This window comes from Lactuca virosa, chromosome 8, assembly GCF_052849685.1.
Source record: "Lactuca virosa cultivar CGN04683 chromosome 8, Lactuca_virosa_CGN04683_v6, whole genome shotgun sequence".
In the NCBI taxonomy this organism is placed as follows: domain Eukaryota; kingdom Viridiplantae; phylum Streptophyta; class Magnoliopsida; order Asterales; family Asteraceae; genus Lactuca; species Lactuca virosa.
The window spans coordinates 243,727,202-243,751,262 of NC_136433.1; the positions used below are offsets into that span (position 1 = coordinate 243,727,202).

At 34.5% G+C, this 24,061-nt stretch overlaps 1 protein-coding gene across 1 annotated transcript; it reads right to left on the reverse strand.

Annotated features, from left to right (window-relative positions):
* Nucleotides 1-19,480: 19,480 nt before the first annotated feature.
* ATP3 (gamma subunit of Mt ATP synthase) lies at nt 19,481-23,472 on the reverse strand. The gene is made up of 9 exons (XM_079064505.1): nt 23,227-23,472; nt 21,810-21,853; nt 21,209-21,361; nt 20,839-20,952; nt 20,607-20,734; nt 20,410-20,532; nt 20,206-20,325; nt 19,887-20,008; nt 19,481-19,755 (listed from the first exon to the last, which is right to left on the reverse strand). The coding sequence occupies exons 1-9, from the start codon at nt 23,325-23,327 to the stop codon at nt 19,686-19,688; spliced, it is 975 nt and encodes a 324-aa protein (XP_078920631.1). The 5' UTR covers nt 23,328-23,472; the 3' UTR covers nt 19,481-19,685.
* Between the last annotated feature and the right edge of the window lie 589 nt (nt 23,473-24,061).

Below are 24,061 nucleotides of genomic sequence, written 5' to 3' on the forward strand. Positions count from 1 at the left end.
AAATTTATGGGGAAGCCCATAAGATTTCGTCCATGACTCTAAAGAAAAGGATCCATGGGCTGCTTAGGGCCTAAGCAGTCAAATTAGGGTTTCCTAGTTGAAAACCCTAATATCCTACATGTATATAAAGGACCCTTAAGCCCCAAAAACGTGGAAAAGTCTTCCTCTAGGGTTTCTGGACGTTTTGGGCAGCCTCTTCTCTTCTCCTCTTCATCCAAGTTGCTTAGTGGTGTTTGTGACTCCATTAGAGGTGCAACACTTGAGGCACTAAGCTTTCTGAAGCCAATCAAAGCAAGGTTTGATTGTTATTGCTATATAACAATCAAAGGTAATTACTAAACCCTTATTTCAGTTCTTATTTGATAGATCTAGGGTTTGTAAGTCTTGGATTCATTGCATGTACAATAGAGAAACCTAGATCCAAGCATTAGGGTTTGTATGAGCACATATGATTGTTCTTATGCTTAAAACCCATCAGTGGTATCAGAGCCTTGATTGGTTTCAATTGTATGTGATGCTTAACTGTTTTGTTTGATGAAAAATCGTTTTCTTGCCTCTGCCCGACTCAACTCGGCGAGTCAGTATCTGGACTCGGCGAGTTGGCCCTACTCGGCGAGTCAGTATCTGGACTCGGCGAGTTGGCCCTACTCGGCGAGTTCAGAGCTGGCTCGGCGAGTTTGTGCGTCAGGCAGAGGATATTTCGAGATTTGGTTGCTGTTTTGTCTTGGATTTGATGCCTAAATCGTTTTTTAAAGTTAAAATCCGAATTTTTCTTTAATTAAATGATTATCCCTGCCAAAACAATTGATAATTTCAAATCTTTTGAATATTAGTTGTTTATATGATAAATATGAATTATTTAAAATTATTTGGTAATTATCTTATAACTAAAATTGGATTAGATCAAATATAGATAATTCTGAAATTAATTGTTTAATTTAAATTATTTATTATTTGATCCCTTTTTGTTTTGAAAAAAGTTTCAATTAACACCCTTTAGGTTTTATAGTTTAAATTTGAACTAAAAAGTTTTTGTTTTTAAAATTTAAATAGTTAAACCTTAATGTTTTGAAAAGTTTCAAAACTTGCCCTCAAGTTTTGGAATTTAAAAGTTGATTAAAAGTTTAATTTTGAAATGTTAAATTCTAAAAACCCTAGTATTTTGAAAAAGTTCAAATTACACCCTCTTGGTTTTGTTAAGTTAATTAAAAGTTTAATTAAAAGAGAAAGTTAATAAAACCACCTAGTATTTTAAAAGTGTAAAATACACCCTATACTATATGTATGTAACATTAAAGTCTAATATTATATATATGAGTAAAAGTCAATTATATATATGAGTAAAAGTCAGTCTTACCGTTAGTAGGCCTCATTCACGAAGCTGGTCTATAAGGGGTGTTTAAGGAAATTGCCTATAAAATGGCGATTGAATGAGTATCCACTCTTACCCACCGCACTCTTGACTAGTGGAGGGTCGTTAGTCGAACGGGTAGGATAGGACAGAAACCTTCCATTATAAGTATAATGAAGTACAAAGTAACTACATGCTTTTACAAATTCCCAAATCATAGTTAGTTTAGGAAAAATGTGGAATTGTATGCTAATCCATGGAATTACACTTTTTACCTTTGTCGAAACGTTAGTGGAGCGTGTGTGGTTAACCGGCACACTAACTTGGGTTTGACATTGGTGGTGAAGGGTGGTTCGATGTCTGTCATTGATCAATGGAGCGTGTGTGGTTAACCGGCACATTGATTAGGTGAGCAAGACGTTGAGTGCACCAAGTGATTCGTATGGTTATTCACACCTTGTTTGTGATCCTCGGCATCCCAGTCACAAACTTGAAGGGCATAATCGAGATTAAACATGCCATTGAAAAGTTCAATGAATCTCAAAATATCTAGGAGTTTCAATTCATTTAAAACTTAAATTTCCTTTTTCGTTTTTCATGGTGGAAATTGGTAAATCGTCATTTACCTACCTTCAAATATTCTGCAACTAGATTACAGCATCCCTCTTCTAGGTTGTAGAATGTTGTGTTGGATCCTAGCCTTGATGTTTCCTTTGGGTGTTACATCAAGGATTCTTTTCAACTAACTTGAATTTTCTCCTGTTTTGTAGATGTCTAAATCTTACAATGGTCTTCCCAAGTCCCTTGGAACAAGCTTTCCAAATGAAGATGACGTTCCATGATACGATCAAGGAAATGAGAGTCATGCTTCACTTCCTCCACCACCTCCAATTATTCTCCCTAACCCACAAGTCCAAAGGCTTGAAAAGTTCAAGCTCACTCAAGCCCTTTTGGCAAGTAAACACGAAGATGGGAAACCTGTGTGTGCACACGTCTTAGAGATGAAGTCACACATTGATAGGTTAAGCATGTTGGGTGTCGAGATTTCAAGTGAGTTGGCTGTTGACTGGGTTCTTCAGTCACTTCCTGCATCATATAGTGAGTTCGTTAGAGAGTACTATATGATGGATCACGACGTGACCCTCATTGATCTCACCTATTTGCTTATAGCTGCTGAATCAGCAATGATTTGGCGTGCTGGTCAAGCAAATTTGTCTGGTGAATCAAACTCCCAAACTTCAATGGACACTGGCAACATTGGAAGTCCAGAAAGAACTAAGTCTGTGATTGTCCGATGTGCTGTGCCAAAGGAGTCCATTTGCTTTTATTGCCAAGAGAAGGGGCATTGGAGACGAAGCTGCCCAAACTACCTGAGAGATCTAAGAGATGGGAGAGTCAAGACGTATGGCTCTGCTTCAGGTAAAATCTATTAACTAACTCTATAAGTTCCTATTCTTTTATTCTTAATAATTGATGTGATAAGATTACATTTTGATGTTTTGCAGGATCGAAGAAAAGAGAGGAAGCTTAAGGAAGAAGCGTGTTGAATCTGATCATGAAGAAATGGATTTCGATCGCATGGACTCAAGGATCAGATTTTTGAGCTGCTACTCTAGAGTTAGAATAGATTGCTTAGAAATATGAAATAGTATAGTTTTTCAGTTGAATTGCATTGTAAGGACAAATTTTTCCGCAATAAAATAAATTTTGATTTTGTCTTATTTATTTATCCTTGCAATGGTGTGTATGAAAAATTGATGTTTAATAGTTTCTATTATTAGCAATAATGGATTTGATTCTTAATTATGTTATTTGTGGAAATGTCGAGAATTTGCCAAATAAGGGAAGATTCTCATCGCCCAAGTTTCAATTGGACAGAAACTTGGAATCATACAACTTGGTTGCGTGATGAATGAGAAACTTCATATTTGGAAATTAGACTAAATCTTTGACAAAGCGTCAAGAGAAGGACTAGGAGATCGAGTACACTAGGTTGTGCGTTGATCAAGTTCACCACAAGAGTTATAAAGATATTCGTCATGATTTACTAAAGTTTAGTAAATATGATTATACTTATAAGAATAAGTGTAATTCTGAGTTAATTGAAAGAGTTTCAATGAATATCAGAACGAATAAAGAAGAATCAAGTAGGCAGAAAGATAAAAGTTTCTCCATTCTAAGAAGAAGGGAGAGTACCTTTTATTGTGTTTTATGATAAGTCTTAATGATTAAGAACCATATCTCAATTGATTCTCTAAGTGAGTCTTAGTACATTTGTATGTCTAAGAAGAGGAATCAGGAATTGTGGAATTGGTTAAATCAAGAAGTCAATCATACTTCGTCCCAATATCAAATCTTAGAGTCATACTCCAAGATTGCGAATTGAGTGACAAGTCTTAAGTAGGTTTATAACACTCATCAAATGTGGAATTGGGAAAAAGGTTTTCTTATTCTTGCACATTTGAAATTGGTAAGTTGTGATGTCTTGGATAAGACAAAGACCAACTAGGACCAATTTGTGAGGTGTTTTGTCTTGATAAAAGCTACCCTAACTCTTGAATATTTGTTTGTCAAGAAATGTTTCTTGATAAGAGAACCTTATATGTCAAGGAGTCAGTGGGAGTTTTAATGTTTTTGAAAAAGTTTCGAGAACAAATCAAGAATAAACCTTATCGATCATCACTAGCACACGACTTGAGGTTTACAACCTATCGTGTTGACATTATTTTGTTTCTATGCCATTCCAATTGAGTTAATTGTGCATGTGAGTTCTATGAGTTCTCATTTGAATGCATAAAGGCAACACACCTTGATCGATGGAAAGTACATTGATATGTAAGGATAAGTTGCTAAACCACTTGTAAGACATGGTGGGCACTCGTGTCACCATAAGGCAAGAAATCAAAAATTAAAAAAGTTCAGTCCATATGAGTTTGGATTTGTCGCAAAACTTTGTTTTTGGCAAATTCACATGGATAGGAACTCATACACCATAAAATCTAAGTGTCATAAGATTCCCTCCTTCGTGAAAATGACTGTGAGGAAATGCTTTCACTAAGAGAGATTTTAAGAAGATAGCAATTGTGAAAATTGTATTCTCAAATTCGATTATGGTTACGGCCTCCCTTTCCATAGTTCGAATTGTGAGATTTGGCAATTAGTTTGAACATTTGGAACTTAGTAACATAAGTTCTGAATTGTTTAGACACACATATGAGCTATCTAAGGCAAAGGTGTATAAGTTTGAGAAGCTTAGATAAAGGATTATCGAAGCATCTGGTATTAGAAATATGAATTTTATGGAATTCAATTAGCATTGTTTTCTAGAAGTTCAGCTGTTTTCTGAACACATGTCAAAGCTAGTGGGAGCATAAGTGTTATGCTTATATGATAATAATCATCATGATAGTGGGAGCATAAGTGTTATGCTTGTATGATTATTATGGCAAGTATTAATTATAGAAAAACAAAGAGTCAATTTGCAAAGTTGCATGGTTTGAAAAGTTGTTTTGCTATAATTAAGGGAGAGAATATTATACTTCGTTTCAAAATCTAAAGCTTAGATTGAGAAATTTTAATAAATTCAGTCAAAGGATACATAGTGTGTTCTCAAATTTCGATTATGATTACGGCATCCCTTTTCATAGTTCGAATTGTGAGAACGTGACACATTAAATATTATGGCAGAAGATTGAGAAAGTATCATATCTTTATGTAAGACATTATGCATCGTGTCCCATACGCTTCGGATATAGGATCGATTGCAAATGCTTTAATATTTGACCATTCTAAAAATTTTCCAAATGTCTAGCGCATTAAGAGGGAAAAAGGACTAGAATCGGTTTTGACTAAAATGATTAAACAACTATCAAAGGACGATCCAAAGTTCGCTAAGGATTGGTCGCTTGTGAGTAGTTGGAAGTATGGTATTGGATGGACCATATTGACATTATTATGAATAGATAAGATTCTACTAAGAATGAGTTGTCATATGGCAAATATGGAAATGTTTCCATATTGGGAATTGGATATTGAGAGTCTATGTCTAGATTAGAAAATTTTATGCAAGAAGGATGTTCAAAGGAATGTACTTTGAATGTGAGACTTCACGTCTATGGAATTGTCTTGTAACAATTTCCGACAGAGTACTTTGTAATTTAATTGGCCAAGTGATGTGTTAAATTCACTCTAGTCTTAAATTTATAAGGTCGAAATTACCGATGCTAGAATTTACTACACGACTTAGGCAAGTGTACCTAATTGTAATTGTAATATAGCAATGGTAAAAAACGGATGTCGAACACTTGGGGAAACGAGTATGATTTACGTTTAGACTATTTGTCGCTAATTAACTTAAAAGATAAGAAACTTGGGGGAATTTTTAGTAACGAGACAAATAATGAGAATTTTAACGATTAAAGTGTAAAAACAAATATAGAACAAGAATTGGTTTTTAAGAATCAAGAATGATAAGGATGCTTTCACTTAGATTTAATTCCACCTTTTAGTAATGAATGATTTATATTAAGTGCAATGGATATTATTAGTTATTTACCGATTTCTAAAATTGGTTAAAAATCATGATCTAATTTTTTACCGTTTTGATAATAAAAATAATTAAAAACAATGGTCATGCAATTAACAATTTTATTAACAATAATTAATTCGTATCATGCAAACATTTGATCAAACTATTAATTTTAGTGGTCGTAAAACTAATAAGAATCGTAAGTTGGTCATACGATACAAAATATACATGTTAAATTTTTAGTATTTTATTTTACCTAATCCTAGGATTTTGTCCATCACTAGTCATAAATATCAATGGTCATGAAAAATTTATGATTCAAGATAATATATTTAAATTGATCCTTTAAAAATATTAACTTAGTTATAGGAAAATTAATTACAAAAATTCAACGTATAAAAATAAATGATCAAATATGCATGATAAAATAAATAACAATTAATATCCGAATAATATAAATCAAATCATATTTTCAAGGTTTCATTATCCAAGTGAAAGCAAAGGGAATTTTAGCCCATAATTAAAGTTACAACATACATAGAAAACATATTGAGAATGTTAAACATTTCGATAAAACAAACCCGATGTAGTCCCTAATGCCACTGCAATCTTCAATTCCTTAGCTCTTTGACTCTTGAATCCCCAATTGTAGAAAATTGGTTCAAAGGTTGGAAGAAATTTGTGTATCAAAATGCATAATTGCAATGTCTTCTCTTTTCTTCCTTCTTTTTTGTGGTGAAAAATGGTGGTATTTATAGTAAAAATTGGGAGAATTAAATACCAAAAAGAAATAAATTGAGATTGGATCTAAGATCCAATCTAAATCTTATGAAAAAGAATTCAAAAGAAATAAAAAGATGGGAATAAAAGGTTGGAAAGTTTAAAGGTGGTGAATTATTGAGTATTGGTTGGAAAAGAATGGGTTTAAAATAGGAAAAAGTGGAGAAAAAATGGTTAAAAATGGAATGGAATCGGAATTGGCAAATCTGGAGCATAAAACGACGTCGTTTAGAAGCTGAATAGTTCCGAATCGGATTTTGGGTCGGAATCGGGTCGACACGCGGATCTTCATGTGAGAGAAAACGAATCGGAGCTCGGGTCGGAGCTGGGTCGAAGCCGGACATGGATCGGATCCGAGTGACATCGTCGATGACGTCATAATCGGAAAAAAAGCGCGGATCCTAAACCCGGGTCGGAGTTCTGGGTCGGGTCGGAAACCAGGTTAAAGCGCGGATCTTCTGTGAGGGGAAGTGGATCGCGGGGCGGACATCGGATCGGGCTCGGATCTTCCGGATCTGGGTCGCGAGAATGGATCAGGGCTTCGGGTTTGGGCTCCAGGTTTGGGCTAGTTCCGAATTTGGGCTCAATTTTTGTTTCTTTTCTATTTTTTTTTTCTTCTTTTTTTTTCTTTTGCAATTTAAATTTAATTAAATTAATTTAATTAATATAAATTATTTAGAAATTAAATAATTAATTCCCAATAATTTATTTTAATTAAACCTCATTAATTAATTTAAATTCTTTTTATATTTTTATTTTGTTTTCTCGTCTTTCCAACGCGGCTATCTTTGAATTCTTTGACTTTTTGATCTCGTTTTTCTTCGTGTAATTTCTTTCACTTCTTTTTACGGATTTTTGCACATTTTCTTCTCATTTTTCTTCAGAAATGATTTTTAGCTGTAAAATGGAATTTCAAACTTTATAAGTACCTTTTATCTTAAATCATACCAAAATATAGCTAAAAATACATAAATATCGCTCGAAATATATGTATAATTATTGCGATATCAAAATACCCCACACTTGAACTTTGCTTGTCCTCAAGCAAAACTAACTTTAGCATGTCATCATATCAAAAACCTTCATCACCAACATTGTTTAAAACAATCCAACTTGAACCCAGCCATTACATCGAAAACTCAATGCATACATTTGTGTCTAATGATTCTTAAAACTTCCCCAATCCTAAATACTCACAATCTTCATAAACACTTGCCCACTTCTTTTGAACAACATTCATTTTATGCATCCCTCCGAATATATCCTCAGAAATCTTTCTTAACCTCAAAGTATTTTTACTAAGTCCCCAAGCATACATATGGAAAAATAACCTAGAAATAAAAATTACAATAACTAATAACTTGGCAAATTGCCTTTATTCTAGAGTCTTCATTGATTTTTGGAAATTTTTTTCATGATATTTCTTGATCTTCATAGCTTTGTAGACTCTTATTCTCAAACTTTGTAACTTTTCATTTTTTTTTTCAATCTAAAAATCCTAAAAATAAAAACATATGCTTAAGCAAGGGAACTTAACTTCAACTCTTATTGGTTAGAGATATTAGTCTAGAGTGCAATGACTACATAAGCTCTCCTGGATATATTTCTGGTACACGATGCTAAACATATTATGGCCCTCAAACTAAGCAAGGTTGTGTTTTTGTTCCATGATTTCACTAGGATAGGGAAGCCACAAATGTACTATAACATACTATTGGTTCAATTAAACATTTGAGTTCGCATTGAATCATCCCACACAACGTTAACAACTTAAGTTTCAACACAATAAAGCTTTTTAATTTTTATCAAAAATGCTTGGTTTCCTTATTCGACCCCCTACCTCACACTTAAATCATACAATGTCCCCATTGTATGTAAAATTAAAGCACATAAAAGTAAAAAGGGAGAAAAAGGAACAGACTCCCCTGGGGTATTGTAGTGGCGAGGTCGAAATCCTAAATTGCGTGGGACAAGTGTTGAGTGCATTTTTCTGTTTGTGATGTTGAAGTGCATGTAAATCTTTTCTTTTTGAACCAGCTGGAGATTTAGGTAAGTGTGGCATCTGAATCTTTTTCCGCATAATTTCTCTGAACAGGTGCATTTACGTGTCGCGTATAAGATTTGGACGCGTCGCGTAATGCAATTGTTGGGATTCTCTTCGTAATTCTTGAATTTAACGCTTTGTATACTGGCCAAGTACACATTGCGTTATTAGATCAATTACTCATTTTCGCTGAGTGAATTGGATTTGACTTGTGTCGGCCGAACACTTGCTTCATCCTTCGAATAATGCTCTCCCGTTGGTCAGTGTTAGCTTCAGTTCTCCATCCTGCTCTTTGTGGGGAATCACCCCACACTTATGTGATGCCACTGCTCCTTTTGTAATTTGCACTTCAGAAATTTACTTTACACCATTCTGACCATCACCTGTTTCTAAACTGAAAAGTAACTTTCACAGAAAAATAAAACCATTAAAAAGCACTTTTATTGAAAACAAAAACACAAACTAAAAAGAAAATTCACACCAAACATACTGAAAATAAACACACCAAATTCAAAAATCAAAACAGACATCGGGTTGCCTCCCGCAAGCGCTTCTTTTTGAATGAGTCATGAGCTAGACTCTACCCCTCACTTAATTGTTTTCAGTGAGTTGGAGGGGTATATCCTCTTTCCCTTTTTCTTCTAAAGGTGGAACGACAGTGAAATTTGAACTTCGGGTCATATATTAGGGAAATTCTATCTTAAATTGAATTGATTATATTGCATAAATTATTTATTTAATTTTTGTGTAATACTTTGACTATCAAATAGAGAACAGACAGAGAGAGGCAGCCGGGAGGCAGGATCATTTCGGTGTATATTATAAATATAACTTTTCTGAAATCCAGCAACCAAAACCAACGTACCAATTCCAAACTCTGTTATGGTAAGTAGAATTACTCGTATTACACGCGAATTAAATAAGGTTATTCATGCAATATAAACATGGCTCTGATACCATTTTTTTATTTTTTTATTTTTTAAAATTTTTTTTTTTTAATAATTTTTTTTAAATATATATATATTACTTTTTTTATAATATTTTTAATTTTTTTTTAATAAGTAAATTTAACAATCTATAATTAACTAAGGAAATTTAACAACCTATAATTAACTTACAACTAAGGAAATTTATGCAATACTAAATTAAAAGAAAAAATAATAATAAATTTTTTGTTTTAAAAAAAAAAAATTTTAAATTTTTTTTTTTAATTTTTAATAAGTAAACTTAATATTTTAAATCAATTTCGTCTTTTTTTTTCTTTATTAATTTTGTTTTTAATATATTTTTTTTTTAAATTTAAAAAAAAAATTTAAATTTTTTTTACGTTAACTAACAAACAATAAGACTAAACCAAATAAAACCGTTTCCCCGGCAACGGCGCCAAAAACTTGATGTGTTAAATTCACTCTAGTCTTAAATTTATAAGGTCGAAATTACCGATGCTAGAATTACTACACGACTTAGGCAAGTGTACCTAATTGTAATTGTAATATAGCAATGGTAAGAACGGATGTCGAACACTTGGGGAAACGAGTATGATTTACGTTTAGACTATTTGTCGCTAATTAACTTAAAAGATAAGAAACTTGGGGGAATTTTTAGTAACGAGACAAATAATGAGAATTTTAACGATTAAAGTGTAAAAACAAATATAGAACAAGAATTGGTTTTTAAGAATCAAGAATGATAAGGATGCTTTCACTTAGATTTAATTCCACCTTTTAGTAATGAATGATTTATATTAAGTGCAATGGATATTATTAGTTATTTACCGATTTCTAAAATTGGTTAAAAATCATGATCTAATTTTTTACCGTTTTGATAATAAAAATAATTAAAAACAATGGTCATGCAATTAACAATTTTATTAACAATAATTAATTCGTATCATGCAAACATTTGATCAAACTATTAATTTTAGTGGTCGTAAAACTAATAAGAATCGTAAGTTGGTCATACGATACAAAATATACATGTTAAATTTTTAGTATTTTATTTTACCTAATCCTAGGATTTTGTCCATCACTAGTCATAAATATCAATGGTCATGAAAAATTTATGATTCAAGATAATATATTTAAATTGATCCTTTAAAAATATTAACTTAGTTATAGGAAAATTAATTACAAAAATTCAACGTATAAAAATAAATGATCAAATATGCATGATAAAATAAATAACAATTAATATCCGAATAATATAAATCAAATCATATTTTCAAGGTTTCATTATCCAAGTGAAAGCAAAGGGAATTTTAGCCCATAATTAAAGTTACAACATACATAGAAAACATATTGAGAATGTTAAACATTTCGATAAAACAAACCCGATGTAGTCCCTAATGCCACTGCAATCTTCAATTCCTTAGCTCTTTGACTCTTGAATCCCCAATTGTAGAAAATTGGTTCAAAGGTTGGAAGAAATTTGTGTATCAAAATGTATAATTGCAATGTCTTCTCTTTTCTTCCTTCTTTTTTGTGGTGAAAAATGGTGGTATTTATAGTAAAAATTGGGAGAATTAAATACCAAAAAGAAATAAATTGAGATTGGATCTAAGATCCAATCTAAATCTTATGAAAAAGAATTCAAAAGAAATAAAAAGATGGGAATAAAAGGTTGGAAAGTTTAAAGGTGGTGAATTATTGAGTATTGGTTGGAAAAGAATGGGTTTAAAATAGGAAAAAGTGGAGAAAAAATGGTTAAAAATGGAATGGAATCGGAATTGGCAAATCTGGAGCATAAAACGACGTCGTTTAGAAGCTGAATAGTTCCGAATCGGATTTTGGGTCGGAATCGGGTCGACACGCGGATCTTCATGTGAGAGAAAACGAATCGGAGCTCGGGTCGGAGCTGGGTCGAAGCCGGACATGGATTGGATCCGAGTGACGTCGTCGATGACGTCATAATCGGAAAAAAAAGCGCGGATCCTAAACCCGGGTCGGAGTTCTGGGTCGGGTCGGAAACCAGGTTAAAGCGCGGATCTTCTGTGAGGGGAAGTGGATCGCGGGGCGGACATCGGATTGGGCTCGGATCTTCCGGATCTGGGTCGCGAGAATGGATCAGGGCTTCGGGTTTGGGCTCCAGGTTTGGGCTAGTTCCGAATTTGGGCTCAATTTTTGTTTATTTTCTATTTTTTTTTTCTTTTGCAATTTAAATTTAATTAAATTAATTTAGTTAATATAAATTATTTAGAAATTAAATAATTAATTCCCAATAATTTATTTTAATTAAACCTCATTAATTAATTTAAATTCTTTTTATATTTTTATTTTGTTTTCTCGTCTTTCCAACGCGGCTATCTTTGAATTCTTTGACTTTTTGATCTCGTTTTTCTTCGTGTAATTTCTTTCACTTCTTTTTGCGGATTTTTGCACATTTTCTTCTCATTTTTCTTCAGAAATGATTTTTAGCTGTAAAATGGAATTTCAAACTTTATAAGTACCTTTTATCTTAAATCATACCAAAATATAGCTAAAAATACATAAATATCGCTCGAAATATATGTATAATTATTGCGATATCACCAAGTCTTGGTGACTTTTGTGCTATGACTTTGCGAAAGGATCGTTGCATAAAATGTTAGAATCTAGCATATTCTAGTAGTGGCAAGAACCTTGTGTTCTAACACTAATGATAAGGATCGGGAATTATGAAATGAGCATCATTGGAAAAGTTTTTCATTTGATCTATTTCACAAAGTAAGGACCATAGGAAACAAAGTGTGCATGCTTGGAGCATGGGACAATTGTTGTTGTAATTCAAGTAATAAGTTGATTTTCTGAAACAGTAAACGATGAATAATGAGTAATCAATATGGTGTTTAAATAGAAGTGTTTTATTTACTCTCACAAGTTTGGGGCCATATAGGATTAAGTATTATTGTTGTGTTTCAATTTGCATGTTTTGACTTCCAGAATAACTGGGTTATTCGAACCTCCACAGTCGGTCATACGTTGGAAGTAAGTATGAAGGAAGACTGTCATGAAGAGTCTGTAGATTGTCTGAAGAGTTTAGACATAGCACATGTTTGCTGCAGAGTTCATGAGTGCTTTGATAAGATTAGAGTATTGGATTAAACCCACGCTCACTTGGATCACTTCATGGATTTATCACGGGTGATTAGTGAGACGATAACATTGTATATTCTTGAAACCGAGACGTGTGAGTTGCTATTTGTTGGTCGGTTGCGCATTGATAATAAGTAAACGCACCAGTAACTTGGTGTTATAAAACTTATTGTTGTGTGTGATTCGATGAGTAAATGCATGCGAGCATTTGAGTCAAAGTTTATCCATTTCTTTTACCCAAAGTGGGATAAAAGCGATATATGTGGGCCTCTCGATGATTTAGTGATGACATCTAAGCGCTTGGCCAAGCCGGGGCTAAGTTGATGTGTTCAATTGTAGTCTTTTGTTAGTCGTCATAAATCGGAAGTCGGGAAACAATATAGAGAGAATGATTGAAATTCATGTCTTGTGTCTATACGATATCTTGAGAATGGAGGAATATATAATCCCTTATCTAAAGGACACGCGTATCTGATAAGATCAGAGTTGACAGCGGCTTTTGAAAGCTACGATTGCTGATCAGGTTCTGAAGTCATACGGAAAATAGTTATTAGACTTATCCAAGTGGGAGACTGTTGGATTAGTGTATAAGTCCATAACTATTTTGGTATGTACTTGACCCGATTATGAGCATGGTCCTTTTGGGTTGCCTTCACCATAGCAATATGCAGGATGAATTAAGGAGAGAAATGTTTAATTATGATTTATTAATATATTATGAGAATAATATATTAAAGGAGAAATCATATTGTTCAATTAATATTAGTCAATAATTAATTAAGAATTAATTTTGTGGCTAAAAGAGATTAATTAAACTTAAGGGACTGGAATTGTAATTATAAGATAATTGCAAGAGTGGGCTAATGGACTCCATAGAGTGGAGTGGACGAAATTTATGGGGAAGCCCATAAGATTTCGTCCATGACTCTAAAGAAAGGGATCCATGTGCTGCTTAGGGCCTAAGCAGTCAAATTAGGGCTTCCTAGTTGAAAACCCTAATAGCCTACATGTATATAAAGGACCCTTAAGCCCCAAAAACGTGGAAAAGTCTTCCTCTAGGGTTTCTGGACGTTTTGGGCAGCCTCTTCTCTTCTCCTCTTCATCCAAGTTGCTTAGTGGTGTTTGTGACTCCATTAGAGGTGCAACACTTGAGGCACTAAGCTTTCTGAAGCCAATCAAAGCAAGGTTTGATTGTTATTGCTATATAACAATCAAAGGTAATTACTAAACCCTTATTTCAGTTCTTATTTGATAGATCTAGGGTTTGTAAGTCTTGGATTCATTGCATGTATAATAGAGAAACCTAGATCCAAGCATTAGGGTTTGTATGGGCACATAAGATTGTTCTTATGCTTAAAACCCATCAGAAATGATGTATAAACACTAGATAAGGTGTTATAACAACAAAACAAGTGAAGAAACACTTACATTTTTGGAAGATTTGGAAGATGATCCTATGATAGTTGAGAGAAAAGTTGGGTGTTCTTGAGGTAGGAAGTGAGAAGTGGGTAAAATGAGGAGTAAACTCATGCTATATGCATGAGTTCTTGGTCAAAGAGGAGTTTACGGCGCAAACTCCTCATGTTTGGCCGTAAACACCTAACCAAGGTGTTGTTTGTTTATTTGCTACCCAACACTCCTAAAAGATACTTCCATTTATTTGTTCGTTTAACGATAATTAAAATAAAACACCCAAACGGACTTTAAACCGGCCAAAAATGTACTGAAATGAATTTGACTAATATTTGTAGTGTTTGACTGTAGAGTTTATACAAATGAAAATTTCGGGTTGTCACAGTTTATACATTTAAAATACATAAATATACATAAATATATACATATAAAAACATAAAAAATATAAAAATACGTAAAATAGATATAAATATGTAAAAAATATGTTTATACATTACATAAAAATTTTGACGAAATCTGCAAAAAAGTCCCATTATATTCGAAAAATTAACAATTTGGTCTCATGACTTGCTGAACAGGTCAAAAAGAGCTAAAGTGAATAAATTAGCCGGTTTCTTGGGCTTTTCTATTCAAAATGTGAAAAAGTTAGGACTTTTTTATTCAAAAAATAAAATTTAGGACTTTATTAAAAATTTGCCCAAAATATTGGGACTTTTCTGGAGATATCCCCAAAAAAATTGGTCTTTCCCGGTAAGATATGTCTTTCCCACAAAGCCCCAAACCATATTGTTCTGGCTGAATGAGTCGAAAAGACAATTGTGCCTCAAACCTCGCATCTTTCTTTGTTCTCTGTGATGCTCTTCATCAGATATCATCGCCTCCTCACCAAGCTCCCTACTTCGTCACCAGCCAGCCTCCCCCATCGGAGCGCCACTACAGCCACCAACTCCGCCCACAGGAAACCATCTCATGTCTTTTTTCTGATTTGTTTTCTTCTTATTAGAGGGTACCATACGTGAACCTTCATATGTTTCATATTATTTGTTTTCTTCGAGCCTTCTTGGTTGTTGATAAAGATGCATGGACTTGATCTTGCATCTTCGTCTGTTGTTAGGTTTCCAACTCCAGCTCTCTTTCCCTCTGCCTCCACCAAAGTGGAGAGAGTCTTATGACTCGAGATACGCATGTGCACCCGTATCTCCGTCCTCAACATGTCATTGTAGCGATCCATCATCATCTCCTCTAAAGTCGCATACTGAGGACAAACCATCACTCTCTCTCTAAACTTAACGGTGATCTCATTCACCGACTCTGAATCTGCTCAAGTGCCAAAACCTCTCGTGTCAACGGCTAAACCTCAATTGTCGGCACAAACTCCCTCTTGAATCTGATAACAATATCCTCCCATTACATGGACTCGGCCGCATTTGGTTCAAAGTCCGGGACAACCTTGCACCACCAATCCCTAGTTATGTCGTGCAAAATACATGTCGCAAAACTGACATTGGCCTCCGCCAGACAGAAGCTGGTGCGAAAGGTACTCTCAACATCAGCAATCCAGCGCATACTGATGATCGGATCCCTACTCCCAAAGAAATGAAGAGCTCCACAAGCATCAAACTCGTTAAAAGTGGTTCTAAACCCCCATGACCAACCACCCTCTAACTCGGCCCGCAAAAACCTCAGGCACTCGTCTATCACTGCGATCAACTCTTCCATAATAGTGATGATCAATCCAGGAAAATCCTCTCTAATGAACCTCGAAATCTCTGCAGCTATGATGTTGCGAACAACTTCTTCATTCAACTCTGAATCACCAACATGAAAGATCGTCATCCTAAATATAAAAGATGACAAAACCAAATCAAAACAATGCACAGTGCAAACCAACACTATGCATACCACCTACAAGTTCATTAGTATTTCTAAAACACCTCCGACCCAGGTAAGGATCCAATGTTTTCAATAATACAGGCCCAATACTACCTTTCACACATATCCATGCTCGTTCCAAGGACTATTCCAAGACTCCCAAGTCACTTCGCATCACTCCTCTAAACTCCTCGCACACATGCATATGCCTAAACACATACATAATGTTATACTTCCTAGACATCTCTCGCTAGGATCATTCCCTTTTCGTAGAACCCGGGTTGCTAGAAGACTCTACCAATACCGTCGGTTGTCTTGTACATGCGAGTTATACATAATACAGGATAGAATAGATTGTCGAATAAGTGATTCTACCATGAGCCCACAACCAGACAAAGAACAGGAAATAAGGCTAAATCAATTATTCTAGGGTTATGCAATCCTAATCATATACAACTCTAAAGCATACACTTAGCAGATGTAACGTCCTAATTTCACAACCAAAAATTTTCATTTTATTTGGATAAAACTTTCCAATTATAAATTCGTTTTAAGAAAACCATTTATTCTGAATTACATTTATCAGAAATTGGAGTAATATAAATAACGTGAAATCCTCAATGTTGCTAATGCATGTCTTCAGTTCCACCTTCGCCTTCCCACGATCACCGATAGAACCTAAAACATAAACAATTGGGTAAGCACAAAGCTTAGGGCTTGTTTGATATGTTGCTGACTGGGTCTAGTCAGCACTTTTGCCTGACTCGGTCCAGTCAGCCAGTTTGATAAAGGGCTAATATATCTGATCCAATCCAATGTTCTAATTCGGTCATGAAAAATTGGTTGATTCAGTCCTAAGTAAAAAAGTGACTGACTGGAAAACTTCCCATTTTGCCCCATCGTGAAAGACAGACCTTCCCTTCTTCCATCATCCCTTCCTAGTTTGCAGCCTCCTTCCTTCATCGTCTCTTTCCTCCGCCTCCACGGAGAAAGAACGTTATCTCCCTACTATTGCATAAACCTTCGGACCTGCTGCAACCGGCGACCACCCCGTCGTCTTCCTCTGACCAATCGACCGGAGACCACCATTCTTCCGACCAGGCGAATATCTTTCCCAGTTTGCTCCATTTTTTGATGTTCCTTTTCGATTTTGCTGTGAATTTTTTGATTTTGTATTTTAAAGGAAATGGTTTCGTATGAATCGTAGTAGTCGTATGAACAGGAAAAAAAAGTGCACAACAAGTGTTCGATTATTTGCCAATAAGAGTGATGACTTGGTATAGGTTGTGTTAATTGATGGTATACTCGTACTGTACAATATTTGATGCATTTGTGGTGGTTAACTGATGAATAGTGATGAACAATACTATAATATTCATAGCCTTTAAAACAAATGAATCCTAACTATTGCATTGATCAATCCCACAAACTGACTATCACCAGGTAAAGATAAATCCTCGATTAATAATATATATCCTTCAAGTTTAACCCAAGGTCAAACTGGTCAAAAGCCAACGGTCAACGATCAACAAGTTAACGGTCACCACGACATGGAACGCTGTTCGCCACGTCGTGTGTATATTTAAACCAGATAGTCGACATACAGGACACGACCACATCGTGGAAATGTCAGGACAATACAATCGTGAATTTGGACCTTGCCAGGACGTGGGCCTTCCTTGGCCACATCGTATAAACTAGCAGATTGTACCAAAACTCCATTAAGAGCTTAATCCTTACAAATCAAGGCTCAAAACCTCAAATCCACTTCTTCCTAATGACTTAATGGATAAAGTTTCAACTTTATCCATTATGACCTTACCCCAAAGCAAGATCTACAATCCTAAGTCCATTAAGCACTTAATATGACCAAGACTTGAACATGGGACCAAGAACACTCAAGCTAAGACTCCGTTTTCTCCATTAATAGAAGTTCATGACCACAAGAGTCTCATAATAAGCTCCGGCGTTTCTCCAAACTCCAAGAGCTCCCAAGAAGGGACTAAAACCACTCATTAAAGACCTTAAACATGGATCTTGAAAGAACAAGGTCAAGGTGCAAACTTTTTACCTCCAAATATCCAGAAACTTGAAGAAGATGATGGATCTAGACTTGGTATATGCTTCCTTGCACCAAGAAGGAGTTCCTTTCTTCACAAGCTTCACTAAGACAAGATGAACCACTTCAAAATCAAGCCATCATGCTCATAACCATGGAAGAGGGGTAGGGTTTCATTTTAGAAGATGAAGGCTGAAGAGGATCCCCTAAAGTGGGAGTTAAGGTACTTAAATATGGGAGAAACCCTAAAAATCTATAGGCTTGGGCTGCAACGATCGCCACGTCGTGGCTATTCTCTTGTCATGTCGTGGCGCTCACCTAAAACACGTGTTCTTCATCTTTCATGCCACGTGGTGACACTCCATGCGTCATGTTGTGGCATATGGTTTTCCTCAAAATCATACCTTAGACTTTTTTATATCGTTCACTGATCTATTATGGGAAATGGGTGTTACATCATCATTGTGGGGAGATTGAGGTTGGGAAGGCTAAGTTATTATTCACTGATCTATTCTGGGAAATGGGTGTTACATCATCATTGTGGGGAGATTGAGGTTGGAAAGGTTAAGTTTGAACTTGTTGAAATTGTGATGGTTGGAATTGGTTTGGTGTTTGGTAAGGGTTTAGTTGTTGGTATAGTTGTTGGAAAAGAAGATGATTGTGGAATTAGTGAGTTTGTTGGAAGGAGCATATTCGATGGTGATTTGAAATTTTCGTAATGGCGAGATGTGTTGAGTGTGAATGCGCCGGTGGGTGTGTTTGGATTTTGATCCATTTTGGAGATTGTAGTATAGAGAGAAAGAAGTGAAAGTATTGTGTTTTGTAGTATAAAGGTTAATTGGTATTTATAGGTATAATTTACAGGGTTTAAAAAAAATGTTTTTTTTTGTTTTGTTTCTAACAGAAGACCATCCGGTGTTTCTCTTTCATTTGTAACGCAACATAGCCTCGCTCACAGACCATCACACTTATACAGGTTGTGGGTGTTGTTTGGAGCTAACTCATTCATGACTTGGCACACATAGCTCTCTTGGGCATTCCATATAGCCTAAGATGGAAAGCGGGTTGCGACTCCACTCTAATCTCTAATAGATTGTTTTTTTTTTTTTTTTGCTTAGGTCTTGATTCATGAATGTTTGAGCAAAGGGGTTTCAAGAGCATAAAGAAACTCATTAATAATGTCGGTATTTTATTTTATTCGTTTAATGGCTCATTCATTTGAAAATTCAAAGAGTATCATAAAGGTATAAAACATCATTACCAGTCCAGCCACTATATCCATAAAGGAATAAGAAAAGAAGCTGATTAGATCATGTCCCCATTTTCACCACTATCCACTAGCAAAGGGTAATAACCGTCACACTCGTATCAACCAACAAAATACATTGACATTGTAAACGAAATTGGCTGAAAGCCATTCAATACAAGAATGAGAAAACCTCAACAAACTCAACTGCTAAGGGACAGATTTGCCCCTGATGAAAAGAGTCAGTCAATCAAGCCCAGATTATTATCAAATTTCCAACAAACTTATTTCAGGCTTTTGCAACAAAAAGTAAAAGAAATAATTAACCCGTCAACGCAGACGCTCCAGAAATAATCTCAATCAGCTCAGTTGTGATAGATGCTTGACGAGTCCTGATAACATCACATCATAGATAATCAAAACATAAGCATACCAAAGTGTCAAAATTAGCAACCTATTTTCTTTTATATTGTTAGTATGTGTGTGTGTGTGTGTGTGTGTGAGAGAGAGAGAGAGAGGGGACCTGTTGTATGTGAGAGTGAGACGATCAAGCATGTCACCAGCATTTCTGCTGGAACTGTCCATAGCAGACATACGAGCTCCTTGTTCACTGCATGCATTCTCCAAAACCGCGTTGAACATCACCTGATAACATTCCCAAAATTTCAAATTACCATTTTGCCCTTTGCCCATTAATTATAAAAGCATATCATAACTAGCCCACAATACATAGGCCACAACACTGTTCAATTTACATTGTGACCTTATAAAATACTTTCATTTCTTTCTGTTACAGCATTGTATAAAAGAACAAATAAATGTAAGAGTAAAAGGGAAGTTACGCATGAAAACTGGAACTCTGCAAGATTCTGAAGAACTTCTGACTTTGTTTCGCCACCTTCAATTTCATAAGCATCCAAACTACCAATCTTTCCTCCAGCCTCGGATTCTCTTTCCACAATCTTCAAAAGAACAATACCCAAATATAAACATTTAATCATACAAATTATCATTATTAATACAAGGATTGAAATAACATTATTTACCTCAGGAGACAACACAGTTGCAGTTGTAGGCAGAAACGAGACAACAGATTGGAATTTATTGAATACGATCCTCAAAGCATCAAACTCAACATTCTTCAAGATGTCATCTGCAAGTACAGATACCTGAAAAAGTATATTTTTCTTTTATATTCTATGTAAATAAAATGTATACCTAACAAAAAAAAGAGAAAACATACCTGGGTGTAGTTGAGAAAATTCTTTTGCAACTCAGTCATAATGAGTGAAATGTCTTTCTTGGAGTCACGGATGAGTTGGGCCTTTGCCTTTTCTCCCAAAATCACATATTTAGTTTCTGTGTCTGGACCTGAATAGATGCAAAAATAAATAAATAAATAAATAAAAGTCAAGCATGTGATGATATTGAGAGTTTAATCAACTGAAAAGCTTCTGTTATGTATATATATTTACCAGCATTGACTTTGTAAAGAGCCCTGCTTATCTTCACTGATGTAGAATTAATACCACCACAAAGACCCTTGTCTGAAGAGATTGTCACTATCACATTCTTCTTCACACTCACACCTGTCATTAAACAATAAAAAAAATTATAAATAAAATTTAATTCTGTTTCATTTTCTACCATTCAGACAAAACTTAAATCTGTTAAGCTATATATGCGTGTTTCTTTTTTTACTTATTACAAAAAGAACGAGTTTTAATAAAGAAAGCAATTGTTTACTTTTGCCAAACATTTCCCAAGTGTGATATCATTTTCTTAAATATATTTTAAACATCTTTTATACAGATAAAAACTGTGTATGATTAAAAAAAAACATACTTGGGGTGTCACCAAGGAGAGCAGTAAATGGTTGCCAAAGTCCACGAGAATTCTCAGCTCTAACTTGAATTGCTCTCAGCTTTGAAGCTGCAACCATCTTCATGGCCTTTGTAATCTTCTGAATATTCTTTACACTCTTCATGCGGTTTCTAACTGCACAAAATTAATATTTACAACCATTAACACACCAAGATGATAGATATAATAACTTAAAAACTTTAAACACCACAAATATTGAAACAAGAGCAAAATACCGAAAGAATACAACATACTTTCAACACTGTATCGATTTAGACACTTTACTATTGTCTGCAGTATTAAATCACTGTACCTTTTTGACAAATGTTATTCGAAAAAACAAAACAAAATTTCACCAATTAATCGATTTAGTCACTGAACTATTAGTTTTGTATGATTCTTATAATAATAGTTCAGTGGCTAAAGTCGTTAAAATGGAGAAAGTAAGTTATGCAGTTTTTCTTAATCACTTCAAGAAAAAGTTAAGTGGCTGAATCGATAAAACAATGAAAGTATGAAAGTAAAAGTGTTTTTTCTGTATTCTGTTCTTTAAATATTGACAATATGTTAATTATGTGATTACCAATTTGAGTTGAAATGGAACGAACCCCAAGACCTACTTGCTCCCTGCAAACACCAGCCAATCATATAATAACCATTAATCAAATATTACAAAGGCACATAGCAAAATATACATGCATAACAGCAGTTTACTTGATCCAGTAGTGTTATTTGTACAATACTAAATACATTATAAACCAAATTTTCTACTTTAATTAATACTAAAAACTGCTTGTATCACATTAATATCAAGGTCTTGTAACCAACAACTACTGATATCACATTCTTAGACTCAAAAACCATCCACAAATAGATACATATAGTCGTAACACTTCAGTTTTAACCAAATTAATGCAATAAGTTAAGAAATTAACAAGGAATATATTGCATTTAACAAATAAAAAAATCACAAGATTGTTTGAATACTGAACAAATTGCACAACTTTGTGTGTCACTTTTATGACAACTGCAACATCAAGATTGCATCCACCATGAAAGGGCAAAGCACCTACATCAGTCATCACCACTTCTTTGTGCGTATTGATGTCTAATGAGTTATAGTATTTTTTGTGTGCTATTCAATCCTTGAAAAGTAGTATTGAATTAAAGTACCAAACTTTCTTTTCAGTTTTCAAAATATAGCCAATACATATTACTTGGAGTTTTAATGAAAAATATCACTTTCCCACAAAAAAGAAGGATAAAATGTGTTTTTAACAGAAAAAAATTGTTGTTCTATGCATCTTTGTTTAGCTTTTTCATTTTCTTTGTCGTGGCACTTGCTTAAGGAGGTCCTGTAGTTTACATAAGAAGTTAAAAAGGGGAGAGAAATTTTGTTAATTCAGAGACAATAATATCCATATTTAAATAAAAGACAGTTCAAGAATCCAAATGAGGTATGAGCACACTGAAATGAAGCTGGATCCTAGAATACAGGACCAAATAGCATCATCAGGCTTCCTAGGTACATTGGATTCCACCTTCCTTAATCTGTAACTATGTAAGGACTCTCCAATTTATATTACTAATGTAACTTTTAGACTGCCATGCTGATTTTCGATACCAAAATTGCTATAAACTTAAGGGAAAACCAGACAAATACGTTAAAAATCATAACAATGCTACAAATACATTCGAAAATCCACATCAATTTCTGATCAGTGATAACATATGTTTGACTTTACCACAATCCTCCCGTCTACATCCGGGTGTAAGAATAAAGGAGAAATTGCGAACCAAGAACAAATAAACAGAATATATAGTAATATAACACGATTCAAAACGAATACTAATATCTAAATCGAACAAGCAATTTTGCAGCGGAACATAAAACAATCAAAAAATCCAATCCAATTATGAACGAGACCGTAAAACCAACAAATACAGATTGAAACAAAATAAAAATATCTGCGAGATCAAGAAATGAAGACAGATCTTACTCGGCAGGGGCAAGAGTGGATCGAATCGCATTGATAGGGCTTGGAGAAGAAACAAGAGGACCGAAACGCCTCCCTTCTCTTCTCAGGGCAGCCATCGCCATTGGAGTTGGATTGTGTGTTCCTGAAAATCAACGAAGTTTGGGTGCTTATCGCACAGGTCGATCGATCTGTGATTGTTAGGGTTCCGAGAGCTTTGAACTAGTGTGCGTTGTTGGTAATCGCAGCAAACGTTGATGTGGTCCGAAGCTCGTGTGAAAAGCACTGGATCCGATTCTTAAGGCCTACCATGCACAAATTTATATGTGGGCTTCGACTGGCCCAACCACTAATCGAACAAACGCACAGGAGCAACATATTTGTAGTTCCATAAATTGGAATTGAAAGTGAGAAAATAGGAAATCTATAAATTCCTTGAGAGTGCTTTGGATTGTTTATTAATAGGGTTTTGAGGATTGATTAATTAAAACATTCTATGCTTGGAAAAATGACACAAAATCACAAAGTTTATCGATTTTTAGTGGTTTTGTCATGACATCCACTCCACTTTTTAGGGTGTGTTTGGGTTAGCTTTTTTTTATCACAAAAGTGATTTTTAAGAAAAATGTTTATTAGTTTATGGCTTTTAGAAAAAACGGTTTTTAAAAAGTGTTTGAATAAGAAAAGTTACTTTTTAAGAGTAAAATGGCTAAAAAACTAAGATTTTCCAGTTTTTAGAAAGTTTTATTTTTTCCTATCCAAAAAATTGTTTTAAAAAGCGTTTTTTAAATACACAAACACTTTTTTAACTTATTAGCTTTTTGAAAAGCTAAAAAGCTAATAAGTTATTTTTAAAAGC